The sequence below is a fragment of the Oratosquilla oratoria genome, chromosome 25 (assembly GCF_046742065.1).
Source record: "Oratosquilla oratoria isolate Oo_2021 chromosome 25, ASM4674206v1, whole genome shotgun sequence".
NCBI lineage: Eukaryota > Metazoa > Arthropoda > Malacostraca > Stomatopoda > Squillidae > Oratosquilla > Oratosquilla oratoria.
In genome coordinates, this window is record NC_134801.1 from 25,483,075 (window position 1) to 25,496,712 (window position 13,638).

Consider the following 13,638-nt stretch of genomic DNA (forward strand, 5'->3'; position numbering starts at 1 on the left):
TTAATTTCTCCAAGTCTTGTTTGTTTTTCAGTTTATTGTTTACAAATCTGTAGAATAGTTTTGGTTGATCTTTACACTTTTCTATGACATCTTTTTCATATTTTCTCTTTTCCTCTCTGCACGTTTGTACATATTCATGTCTATAACCGGTATATATTTTCCATTTTTCAGGTCTTCTGTCTTTTTTCCATCTGGTCCAGGCTTTGTCTCTTTTGTCTTTTAACTCCCTACAACTTTTGTTGTACCAGCATTTTACATATTCTTTTTCTTGTTTTTGTCTTGGGACATACTTTTCCACTCCTTTTTTTGTAAATTTTTGTCAAAATATTCCATTTCTCTTCCACTGTTGTTTCTTCTTTGTATATTTCTTCCCAGTTTTCTTGTTGAAAGAATTCTCTTATTTTATCAAAGTTTGTTTTTTCATACATCATTCTTCCTTTTCTATATTGCTCATTTCTTTTCATATATTTTTCTTCATTAAGTTCCAGTTCAATCAATATGTGGTCACTTTTACTTATTGGTGTTTTATATTCAATCTTGTCCACTATTCTAGGTTCAGATGTAATTATTAAGTCTAGTCTCGATGGTTCTTCTTCATTTATATACCTGGTGTTCTCCTGTATCCATTGTGTCATTGTATGGTCAGTAATCATCTCAAGTAGAGCGTTTCCCCATGAGCTGTCTCCACCCTTTACTGTCATTTCTTCCCAGCAGATTTCTTTGCAATTAAAGTCGCCCATTATAACTATTCTTCCTCCATCTTCCATTATCTTATTTAATGTTATCTTTGTGTCCTCTAACATACTTTTATGTTCACTCTCCTCCCATGAGGCTGTTTTCGGAGGCACATAATTTATCACAAATTTTCTGCTCTTCTTATCTCTGTCTTCCACTTCTATCATAATCATCTCTACTGTATTCTTTCCATATATGACACCCTTCACGTTTATATCCTTCTTAGTCAGGAACATAACTCCACCCCCTTGCTTTTTCTCTCTGTTTTAAATCCAATAATTATATGCATCATGTCCTACACTGTTGGGTGGTAGTGGGCCTTTTAATTTTGTTTCTACAATTCCCATTATGTCCGGTTCTTTTTCTTTCAAATAATCATTCAGCTCATTCAATCCTGTTATTAATCCATCTATATTTGTGTAAGACACTCTTAGTTTTCTGTCAATTCCATTGTGTTCTCTGTTTCCCTTTTGTTTTTCTCTTGTATGTCGAACTGCCTTAGTTTCATATTCACTACTCTCCAATAGAATCTCTCTTTCTCTGACTCCGTTCTGCTCTCGTTTTTTTTTTCTTAGCTTCAAGTCTTTTCTGCTTTTCTTCCTCTCTTTCCTCTTTATTCATTTACCTTTTTATCCATACCTTTTTATATTGTTCACTTGTTGCTAGTTTCCCTGTTTTGGATAAGATATTCTCTGCCGTCGTTTGTGACCTGAATTTAATCTTAATTGGTCTGGTCTTATCTGTACTATACTTTCCGAGCCTGAATTTTTCCTCAATTTCCTTCATAATTTCTGGTTCATCTTCCTGAACTAATTTTAGTAAACTGCTTACTTTTTCATTTTCCTCTTTGATTCTTGAGGTTCTATCTGGGTTATGTTTCTCTTCCATTCCTAATGTAATTATACATTTCTTTTTGTCAGCCAAAGTCTCTTACTATATTCTCCTTCTGTCTCATCACTTTAATAACTGAGTCTTCAGTTTGTTCTCTCATTTGCTGTTTAATTATATCAGTAAATGCAACTTTACTGTTTTCTTTTATCGACTTCCATCCCTCTCTGTTTTCTTTACTATTCCTCTTCAATTCCTCATTCTCCACCTTTACTTCTTTTAACTGTCTTTTCAGGTTTTCTATTTCATCAGTTAAGTTTTTGTTCGCCTTCTCTAGTTCTTCCAATTTTTCAACCCTTTGTAGAATATTGTTAACATGACCGAACCTACGCTCCAAGTCCTCGATCATCTTATCGACCTTCTCTTCTAGTCTTGTCAGTCGGGGGGGGTTTGTGTCCCCCCCCCCTCTTTAAATCCCTGGAAAATATTCTCATCACTTTCTACTGTGTTGCTCTTCTCTATACTTCTAATCTTTACATTTTTATTAGACATTTAATCGTCGCTCATCTGATAGGGGGGTCGTTTGTTTAACTTTCGCATTTATTCCTGGGCCAAGTCTACTCCTTTCTCATTTCCTTCCATCTCCCCCAACAATCCCTCCCCGTCTCCTCTTTCCTACTACCCCACGAGCAATTCCCCCCACCCTGTAAATACAATAGGCACTTCTCTTTGCGTTGGGATCCACAAAACTTCAATTTTCTTCAGAACGTCTTCTAAGCCATCCGTTCGTTGAAGTGTGTGTGTGTGTGTATTTACCTAGTTGTATTTACCTAGTTGTATTTTACGGGAAGGGGAGCTATGCTCGTGAGGTCCCGTCTTCATATCTCATTTTATCTAAACTATTTTTAAATTCATGTATTGTTTTTGCACACACCACTTTCTCATCTAACTTGTTCCAACTGTCTATTGCTCTGTGAGGAAAGCTGTTCTTTTTCAAATCTCTTCTATAGTTGTCTTTTTTTATTTTCTTTCCGTGTCCTCTTGTATTTCTGTCATCCCATTTTATCAGATTCTCTCTATCAGTAATTTCTATGCCTTTCATGATTCTGTAAATAGCTATCAAATCTCCTCTCTCTCTTCTTTGCTCTAGTGTCTGTAGTTTAAGTTTTTGTAGTCTCTCTTCATATGATAGTTTTGAGAGTGTTGGTGCCAGTTTAGTAATTGCTCTTTGTATTCTTTCAAGTTTTTTTATACATTTTTTTGTACTTGGTGACCATATCGTTGCTGCATATTCCAATCTTGGTCTTATCAGGGTGATTAGGATTTTCCTCACCATTTCTTCATCCAGGTATGTAAATGCCACTTTGATTGTTCTTATTAAATTATAAGTTTCTCCAAAAATCTTATTTATATGTTTCTCAGGTGACATATTATTCATAACAATGACTCCCAGGTCCCTCTCATTTTCTACTCTTTTTATTCCTTCTTCTCCCAAATTATATGATCCTGTTATTCTGTTTTTGCTTTTTCCAAATTCCATTATACTACACTTTTTTGTATTGAACTCCATCTCCCACTTCCTACTCCATTCTTGTACTTTATTTAGATCTCTCTGTAGTGATTCACAATCTTCTTCAGTTTTCACTCTTTTCAGTAATTTTGCATCATCTGCAAAGAAGCTCATATAGCTTTCAATTCCTTCATCCATATCATTAATATATATAGCAAACATTATTGGGGCCAGAACTGTTCCCTGCGGGACACCGCTTATTACTTCATTCCATTTTGAGTGCTGATCTCTTATCACTACTCTCATTTTTCTTTCTTGCAAAAAGTCTTCCATCCAATTTAGCAATTTACCTTGTATTCCTCCTTCATATTCTAATTTCTTAAGCAACTTCTTATGTGGTACTTTGTCAAAAGCTTTTTTTAGGTCTAGAAATGCACAATCAGCCCATCCATCTCTTTCTTGTATTATATCTATTAGCCTTGAATAGAAACATATTAAATTGGTGACGCATGATCGTCCTTGTCTGAATCCAAATTGCCTTGGATTTAGTACGTTGTTTTTTTCCAAGTATTTTACCCATCTACTTTTGATAATTCTTTCACATATTTTTGCTATTGTACTTGTTAGAGAGACTGGTCTATAGTTGGTAGGTTCTTCTTTATTTCCTCCTTTATATATAGGTACTATATTTGCTTTTTTCCAATCTTCTGGAACTTTTCCTTCTTTTAAGGAACTGCTTATTATGCTATGTATTTTGTCTGCCAGTTCATTCCTACATTCTTTCAGAATCCAGTTTGCTATTTCATCTGGCCCATGCGATTTTCTGACATCAAAATTACCCAAGTGTGTCAATATTTCATTCTTCGTTACTTCTATTTCTTCCATAGGGGGGACTTTTTCCTTCCACTCAATCTCTTCAGGTTGTATATTTTCCCTTGTAAACACTGATTTAAAATGTTTGTTCATAATTTCTGCCATTTCCATTTCCTCAGTGTATTCAACTCCTCCTTGTCTTAATTTCTCCAAGTCTTGTTTGTTTTTCAGTTTATTGTTTACAAATCTGTAGAATAGTTTTGGTTGATCTTTACACTTTTCTATAACATCTTTTTCATATTTTCTTTTTTCCTCTCTGCACTTTTGTACATATTCATTTCTATAACCAGTATATATTTTCCATTTTTCAGGTCTTCTGTCTTTTTTCCATCCGGTCCAGGCTTTGTCTCTTTTGTCTTTTAACTCCCTACAACTTTTGTTGTACCAGCATTTTACATATTCTTTTTCTTGTTTTTGTCTTGGGACATACTTTTCCACTCCTTCTTTGTAAATTTTTGTCAAAATATTCCATTTCTCTTCCACTGATGTTTCTTCTTTGTATATTTCTTCCCAGTTTTCTTGTTGGAAGAATTCTCTTATTTTATCAAAGTTTGTTTTTTCATACATCATTCTTCCTTTTCTATATTGTTCATTTCTTTTCATATATTTTTCTTCATTAAGTTCCAGTTCAATCAATATGTGGTCACTTTTACCTATTGGTGTTTTATATTCAATCTTGTCCACTATTCTAGGTTCAGATGTAATTATTAAGTCTAGCCTCGATGGTTCTTCTTCATTTCTATACCTAGTGTTCTCTTGTATCCATTGTGTCATTGAATGGTCAGTAATCATCTCAAGTAGAGCATTTCCCCATGAGTCATCACCACTCTTTACTGTCATTTCTTCCCAGCAGATTTCTTTGCAATTAAAGTCGCCCATCATAACTATTCTTCCTCCGTCTTCCATTATTTTAGTTAATGCTATCTTTGTGTCCTCTAACATACTTTTATGTTCACTCTCCTCCCATGAGGCTGTTTTCGGAGGCACATAATTGATCACAAATTTTCTGCTCTTCTTATCTCGGTCTTCCACTTCTATCATAATCATCTCTACTGTATTCTTTCCATATATGACACCTTTCACGTTTATATCCTTCTTAGTCAGGAACATAACTCCACCCCCTTGTTTTTTCTCTCTGTTTCTAATCCAATAATTGTATGTATCATGTCCTACACTGTTGGGTGGTAGTGGGCCTTTTAATTTTGTTTCTACAATTCCCATTATGTCCGGTTCTTTTTCTTTCAAATAATCATTCAGTTCATTCAATCCTGTTATCAATCCATCTATATTTGTGTAAGACACTCTTAGTTTTCTGCCACTTCCATTGTGTTCTCTGTTTCCCTTATGTTTTTCTTTAGTATGTCGAACTGCTTTATTTTCATGTTCACTACTCTCCAATAGAATCTCTCTTTCTCTGACTCCGTTCTTTCCTCGTTTTTTGCCTTAGCTTCAATTCTTTTCTGCTTTTCTGCCTCTCTTTCCTCCTTATTCATTTCTCTTTTTATCCATACCTTTTTATATTGATCATTTGTTGCTAGTTTCCCTGTCTTGGATAGAATTTTCTCTGCCGTTGTTTGTGACCTGAATTTAATCTTAATTGGTCTGGTCTTATCTGTACTATATTTTCCGAGTCTGAATTTTTCCTCAATTTCCTTTATAATTTCTGGTTCATCTTCCTGGACTAATTTTAATAAACTGCTTACCCTTTCATTTTCCTCCTTGATTCTTGCGGTTCTATCTGGGTTATGTTTCTCTTCCATTCCTAATATAATTATACATTTCTTTTTGTCAGCTAATTCTCTTACTATATTCTCCTTCTGTCTCATCACTTTAATAACTGAGTCTTCATTATGTTCTTTCAATTGCTGTTTGACTATGTCAGTGAATGAAACCTTATTACCTTCTTGAGTTATTCTCCAATTTTTAGCTTCTGTAGCTATTTTCTCACTGTTTTCATTACTATTCTTCTTCAATTTCTCATTCTCCTCCTTTACATTTCCTAACTGTCTTTTTAGGTCCTCTACTTCTTCAGTTAAGTTTCTGTTAGCCTTCTCTAGTTGTTCCAATCTTTCAATTCTCTGGAAAATGGAGTCTACATTACCTAACTTACGTTCCAAGTCCTCGATCACCTTATCAACTCTCTCCTCTAGTCTTATCAGTCGGGGGGGGGGTTGTGTCCCCCCCACCCTCTTTAAATCCCTGGAACATATTCTCATCACTTTCTACTGTATTTCTCCTCTCTATACTTCTAATCTTTACATTTTTATTTGCCATTTCGTCATCCGGTGGTCGTTTCATGTTGACCTTACGCCCGTCTGCCTGGGCCAAGTCCTCCACATCCTCATTTCCTTCCATTTCCCCAGCAATCCCTCCCCTTCTCCTCTTTTCCTACTTACCTACTGCCTCACGAGCAATTTCCCCCCCCCTGCAAATACAAAAAGGCACTTCTCTTTGCGTTGGTATCCACAATCTGCACTTTTCTTCAGAGCGTTCTTCAAGCCGTCCGTTCGTTGAAAGTGTGTGTGTGTGTGTATATATATATATATATATATATATATATATATATTTATCTATTTATAAAACTTAAACCCACTCTTGAAGAGTGGGTTTAAGTTTTATTTTACTCATGTGTTACGACATCTAAGTTACTTGATATATCTATATATATATATTATATATACATATATATATATATATATTATATATATATATATATATTTATATATACACCAAGGGCTTTTTCCCCCTTACAAGGGAGGTAGCCAAGGTTAGAAGTCATAATTCCACTCCCACCCATATCATCCCTACGCACTCCACTCCCATTCACCACCCCTCCCTCCAACCCTCTCTTCTTGGCTTGAACTGGATGATGGGTCACCCCTACATCTCACCCATTGCCCTGGGTCAGAAGCAATGCTGCAAGATGACACATCTATAGCAAAGGCACTTCATTTAATCGGCAATCCCCCTTTCTGTCTCCTCATGCAGAAAAAGATGGGGAGAAATCTTTTCAAACTGCATCAAAATATCATTCACACATAACCACTCCCTAACCCCACCCATTCTCTTCCATGCATCACAGCATCACCCATATACAACCATTCTCCACTCACTCCTATCCTGTCTTCTCCCTTCCTTCCTCAACAGACATCCTCCTCTTTCTCAATGCCCCTTTTACCTCATCCATCCATCTTATCCTCAGTTGCCCACTCCTGTTCACCCCATCCACCTCTGTTTCCACATTTCTTTTACTAATCTTTCTTCAATTGTTCTTTCCATGTGTCCAAACCATCCCAATGCTCTCTCATCAACCCTATCTCCCAACACCTTTTCCACCCCACTCTTCTCCTCACCTCCTCATTTCTCACTCTATCCAGCCTATTAACTTCCACCACACTTCTCAGACATTTCATCTCACATTTAAACTTTCTTATGTTTCATGTTTCTACTTCATACTGTGCTGTCAACACTGTATGGGGCAGAAACATTACACTTTTTAATCCCACCCCCTCTCAATCTATATTATACCTCCACCTCCACTCCTCCCTTTCCTGCCACATGTGTCCCCAAGTATCTAAAGCTATCTATTTCTTCCAGCCTCTCTCCTTTAATACTCCCAATTTGCCAACAGAGAGACATTATATAATACATTTACACTAATTCCTATGAAAAAATATATATATACATACACACACACACACATAATTTCCATGACTGACAATAATAATAATCATTGTCACAAGTTTCAGTAACTTGAAACTGCAGCCCAACAGTATTAAGCAACAGTCCTTGGGCTGTCCCAGTGATCTCTCCAGGATGAAACTTTGGACTGCTTACTGTAATGTATTAGTGAGGGATGGTTTCTATGTCAGTGCCTGAAAGTTGTAGCAGGGAGGGTAGAGAGCCATTTCTGGTTGTCAGTTCTCCTTAGTGAAAAGATGAAAGAAATACAGTTTAAGTTGTTGGGCCCAATCCAAAGTGTCGACCACTCAGTGCTGCTCATCCACAAGTGAGTGAGTGGGTTGACAAGTCTAGAAAATGAGCAGCAGGATGATTCTCCCTGCCATCCATCTTGTAGGATCACCACAAGCAGGTGCCTGTCACGAGTCCCTCCCATAATCCTACACTTCTTATAAACAAATTATTTAACATCCACACTTCATCAAATCCAAATTATATATTCTAAGTATGATGAGTAAATACTACAAGTCTGGAAAAAAGGAGTTCTGTCCAATATCCTGCATTTGCAAAAATGTTGCTTACCTGTGCCACACCTTTAAAGTGTCTCCACTTGCAGTGACCACTTGATCACTTATTGAGTTGAAAGCCACAGCATGAATCTCTGATCTATGACCTGGATAGCAGATATTTGTTACCTAAAAAAGAAGATAATAATAATAATAATAATAATAATAATAATAATAATAATAATAATAATAATAATAATAATGTGTATACATTGTGACGAATGTGGATAGGAGGTAAAGGGAACACGGGCTGAGGGAAATACTTTTATTCCTGACTAGTTTCGCCTGAGTGGCTTCTTCAGAGGAACATAGTTTGAAGTCAAGTTGGTCAATATATATATATATGGCAGTGTCAGGTTGGTCCCCCACTCGACCTCATCTGTCGGTGTGACGGGCTATCACAGCGGGTGGACCAATTATCCGCCTATTGGTATTCGTGTGGCTGAAATGTCCGTCTGGATCAGGGGCTCTGTGTTTATTATTCATGACGACAAAGTGTGCTGCTGCTTTAGCCCATATTAAATCCCCAGTCCTCTTATTAATGTTATCATGGATGTTGATAAAAACGGACTCCATCGCCTTTCTTTCCTGCCGTGTAATGTTATCCATGAGAATTTTTGCCTGGTCCCATTTTGGTAGATGGCCTCTTTCGTCGACATGGTTAACTATTGCACTACTAACCCTGTGGTGTCTTACATCTGCTCGGTGTTCTTTTAATCTGGTGTCTAAGCCTCTGCTAGTTTCACCGATGTATTTTCTGTCACATCCACCACACGGGATTTCGTATACTACGCTGTTTATATTTAAGGATGGGTCTTTTTTCTTGATTAAAAGGTCCTTCACTTTCGTACCTAAGGAAGTCGCAAGACGAATGTTGGAGGACAATAAGATTTTGTCTAGGTCTCTCGTTAGATTGGAATTTGGGACCACCCAATACTTAGTGTTGGACTTTTCTCTTTTGTTGCGTAGTATACTACGGGCCTTCCCCTCCAGGGTGCAAAGTAGGTCTTTGGGGTATTTGAGCCCTTCAAAAGTTGTTTTGATAATTTTAATTTCATCTGCTAGAAATTCGTCACTGCAAATGCGAAATGCTCTTAAGAACAGGCCTATCACCACACCAGTCTTGGGCCTCTTATTATGTGCACGGCAGGAAAGAAAGGCAAAGGAGTCTGTTTTTATCAACATCCATGATAACATTAATAAGAGGACTGGGGATTTAATATGGGCTAAAGCAGCAGCACACTTTGTCGTCATGAATAATAAACACAGAGCCCCTGATCCAGACGGACATTTCAGCCACGCGAATACCAATAGGCGGATAATTGGTCCACCCACTGTGATAGCCCGTCACACCGACAGATGAGGTCGAGTGGGGGACCAACCTGACACTTTGCCACGTTCCTTCTTGTGCCATGTATATATATTGACCAACTTGACTTCAAACTATGTTCCTCTGAAGAAGCCACTCGGGCGAAACTAGTCAGGAATAAAAGTATTTCCCTCAGCCCGTGTTCCATTTACCTCCTATCCAATAATAATAATAAATAAATTATTTATTTATATATATATATATGCATATGTAATATTGAAAAAATGAGATGCTGCAATGATAGTGGGGTGGAAAAAAGTGAGAAAGACAGAGACAGAGAGAGGTGTGTTATTTACCTAGTTGTATTATACAGGAAAGGAGCTATGCTTGTAGTGACCAGTTTTTGTATCTCTCAGCATCTAATTTGTTCTTAAATTCTTGTATAGTTTTTGCACACACTGTTGCCTCATCCAATTTGTTCCAGGCATCTACCACTGTGTGTGGGAAACTATTCACTTTCAGATCTCTTCTATAACTAACCTTTTTGAGTTTCTTTTTGTGTCCTCTTGTTTTCTTCTGTCCCACTTTAATAAATCTTCTCTATCAAGGACTTCCATACCTTTCATGATTCTGTAAATGGCCAGTAGATCTCCTCTTTCTCTTCTTTGTTCCAGGGTTGTTAGTTCCAGTTTGGACAATCTTTGTTCATATGTCAATTTTGAAAGTGTTGGTGCCATCTTTGTCATTGCTCTTTGGATTCTTTCTAATTTCTTTATATTCTTTTTTGTGTTAGGTGTCCATAGTGTATTCCAATCTTGGTCTTATCAGCATGACTAATATTTTCTTTACCATTTCCTCATCCATGTAGTTAAAGGCCACCTTTATTGTTCTTAGTAAATTGTAGGTTTCTCTGACTATTTTGTTTATATGCTTGTCTGGTGACATGTCTTTGCTAATAATTACTCCTAGGTCCTTTTCCAAAACTTTTTTACTTCTTTTGTACCAACCTTATATTGTTCTGATATTCTATTCATACTTTTTCCAAACTCCATTATACTACATTTCTCGATGTTGAAGTTCACTTCCCATTTTTGGCTCAATTTCCAGACTTTGTCCTGATCTCTCTGAAGTGCTTCACAGTCTTTCTCTGTACTTATTTTCTTTAGTAGTTTTGTGTCATCTGCAATGAAGTTCATATAACATTATGAAGTTCATATAACATTATATATATGGCAAACATTATTGGAGCCAATACAGAACCTTGTGGGACTCCATTTATCATTTCTTCCCACGTCGAGTTTTTGTCTCTAACTACCACCCACATTTTTCTCCCATGCAAGAAATCTTCCATCCATTTCATTAACTTTCCTTGTACACCTTCTGTTGTTTTAAGTTTTCTTATTAGTTTTTTTGTGTGGTGCCTTATCAAATGCATTTTGTAAACCTAGAAAAGCACAATCAGCCCATCCATCCCTTTCTTGCATTATTTCTATTAGTCTTGAGTAAAAACATATCAGGTTAGTGATACAAGATCTTCCGTGTCTAAAGCCAAATTGTTTTGGATTCAGTATATCATTTTCTTCCAGATGTTTAATCCATCTACTTTTGATAACTTTTTCTCATATTCTAGCTATTGTGCTTGTAAGGGAGACTGGTCTATAGTTTGTTGAGTCTTCCTTATCTCTCCCTTTATATATTGGTATGATATTTGCATTATTTCCATTCTTGTGGTACCTTTCCTTCCTTGAGTGAGCAACCTATTATTTTATATATCTTGTCCTCTAGCTCATCTATACATTCTTTTAGTATCCAATTTGTAATTCCATCCGGACAGTGTGATTTTCTGACATCAAGGTTTATTGTTTGATCCCTTATTTCTTTTAGTGCTACATTTATTTGTTTCTTTGGGGGGGACCTTTCTATCTTTTCTTCTTCCCAATTGTATGCATTTTCTATTGTGAATACAGACTTAAAATGTTTGTTCATAACCTCTGCTATTTCTACATCTTCTATATATTCCTCATTTCCTTGATGCAGTTTCACTATTTCTTGTTTATTTTTCAATTTACCATTCACATACCTGTAGAATAATCTAGGTCGATCCTTCTATTTATCTATTAGGTCTTTCTCATAGTTTTGTTTTTCTTCCCTGCGTATTTTCACATATTCATTTCTCAGTTTGATATATATTTGCCATTTACCCATTTTTTCCCTTTTTCCATCTTTTCCAAGTTTGTCTCTTCTATCTTTTGCCTAACTACATATTTTTTGTTATACCAGCACTTAATGTACATCCTTTCCTGCTTCTGCTTTGGTACGTATTTGTCTATTCCTTCTTCATAAATTTCTTTAAATATCACAACAAAGTAATGTCATAGCACATTGGTAAAATAATACTAATGACCCACTTTCAGAAAAGAATAGGCAAAAGTAAAAAGGTCCGTATAATTCAATCACTATCTGATCCTCTTCACATCTGTGGTCCTCTTTATATCTGCTGAAGAGGATCACAGATAGTGATCGAAAAATACAGATCTTTTTACTTTCGCCTATTCTTCTCCAAAAGTGGCCCATTAGTATTAATTCTTTAAATGTATTCCATTTATCTTCCATCTTTGTTTCTTCATTAAAGAAGTTTTCCAAATTCACTTTTTGAAAGAATTTTCCAAGTTTCTCAAAATCCATTTTGTTGTACTAGTCTAACTTTTCTGTTTCTCATTTCTTCCCAAATAAATTTCCTCTTTTAGTTCAAACTCAATTAATATGAGGTCACTCTTCCCAATTGGTGTCTATTCCTTCTTCGTAAATTTCTTTGAATATATTCCATTTCTCTTCCCTCTTTCTTTCTTCATTAAAGAAGTTTTCCTATAACAAAATCCATTTTGTTGTACATTAGTTTACCTTTTCTGTTTCTCATTTCTTCCCAAATTAGTTTCCTCTTTTAATTCAAACTCAATATATGGTCACTCTTCCCAATTGGTGTCTTGTATTCCATTTTATCCACAATTTCAGGCTCTGGTGTAAATATCAAGTCTAGTCTCAACAGTTCTTCATTGTTTCTATATCTGGTATTCTCCTTTACCCACTGAGTCATTATATATTCAATGGTCATATCCAGTAGAATATTTCCCCAAAGGTCCCCTCCACCTTTCACTGTCATCTCTTTGAATCAGTCACCTCCTCCTTTCTATGAAGGAGAGAGCCTTTTGGTTGTTATGATAGTGATGATGACATATACACAACTATCCACTTATCTATATACCACCAGTTTTCCCCCTTATATGGGAAGGAACCAAGTCAAAAGGCACAACCCTTTCCTACTCCCCCCTCCCCCTCCCTTCCTTGCATCACAGTACCTATACATAACCATTCTCCACATCCCTCTCCTGCCTTTTCCATCTCATCCTCAGTTGTCCCCTCAAGTTCACTCCCTCCACCTCTACCTTCCACACCTCTTTTACTAACTTTTCTTCCCTCATTCTTTCCATGTGCCCAACCCATCCCAATACTCTTTCATCAGCCCTATCTACCATCTCCTTTTCCACCCCTGCTCTCCTCCTCACCTTGTTTTTCACTCTACCCAACCCCTACCATACTTCTCAGACATTTTCATCCTAAACACTTCTAAATTTCTCTCTGCTTCTGTTAAATTTCAAGTCTCTGCTCCATACAGTGCCACCAGCACAATCACCCCTTCATATAATCTCTTTGCATCCATTCCCACGTGTTTATTTTGCATGACATTTTTTCATCCCCACAAAGCATTTACTTGCTCCCTTTCCTCCCACATGCAACCCCAGTACCTAAAATTATTCACTTCCTCCAGCCTCTCTCCTTTAAGACTTACTTCCAACTCACTACCATCATCTCTCCTTGTACATCTTATCACCTTACTCTTACCCAGATCTCCCTTCAGCTTTCTCCTTTCACATGCCTTCCCGAATTCTGTCACTAATTGCCACCTCCCTCTGACCATGCCACCAGTGCAGTGTCATCTCCAAATAACAACTGGCTCACCTACCCCTTCTCTCCATTTTCTTTAACCATCTCCAGTCCCCCTGCTCATTACTCTCACATTTACCTACTGTAGCACCCCATCCATGTATGCATTGAACATGACACAGCCCTGATGCAGC

The 13,638-nt window shown here is 36.7% G+C and overlaps 1 protein-coding gene across 1 annotated transcript in view; it reads right to left on the reverse strand.

Moving 5' to 3' along the window:
* Window positions 1-13,638, reverse strand: part of LOC143038870 (WD repeat-containing protein 3) — a 100,427-nt gene that overhangs the window by 42,592 nt on the left and 44,197 nt on the right. Inside the window, exon 10 of the mRNA XM_076208522.1 lies at window positions 8,210-8,322. Within this exon, the coding sequence (XP_076064637.1) occupies window positions 8,210-8,322 (113 nt within the window). The remainder of the gene's footprint in view (window positions 1-8,209; window positions 8,323-13,638) is intronic.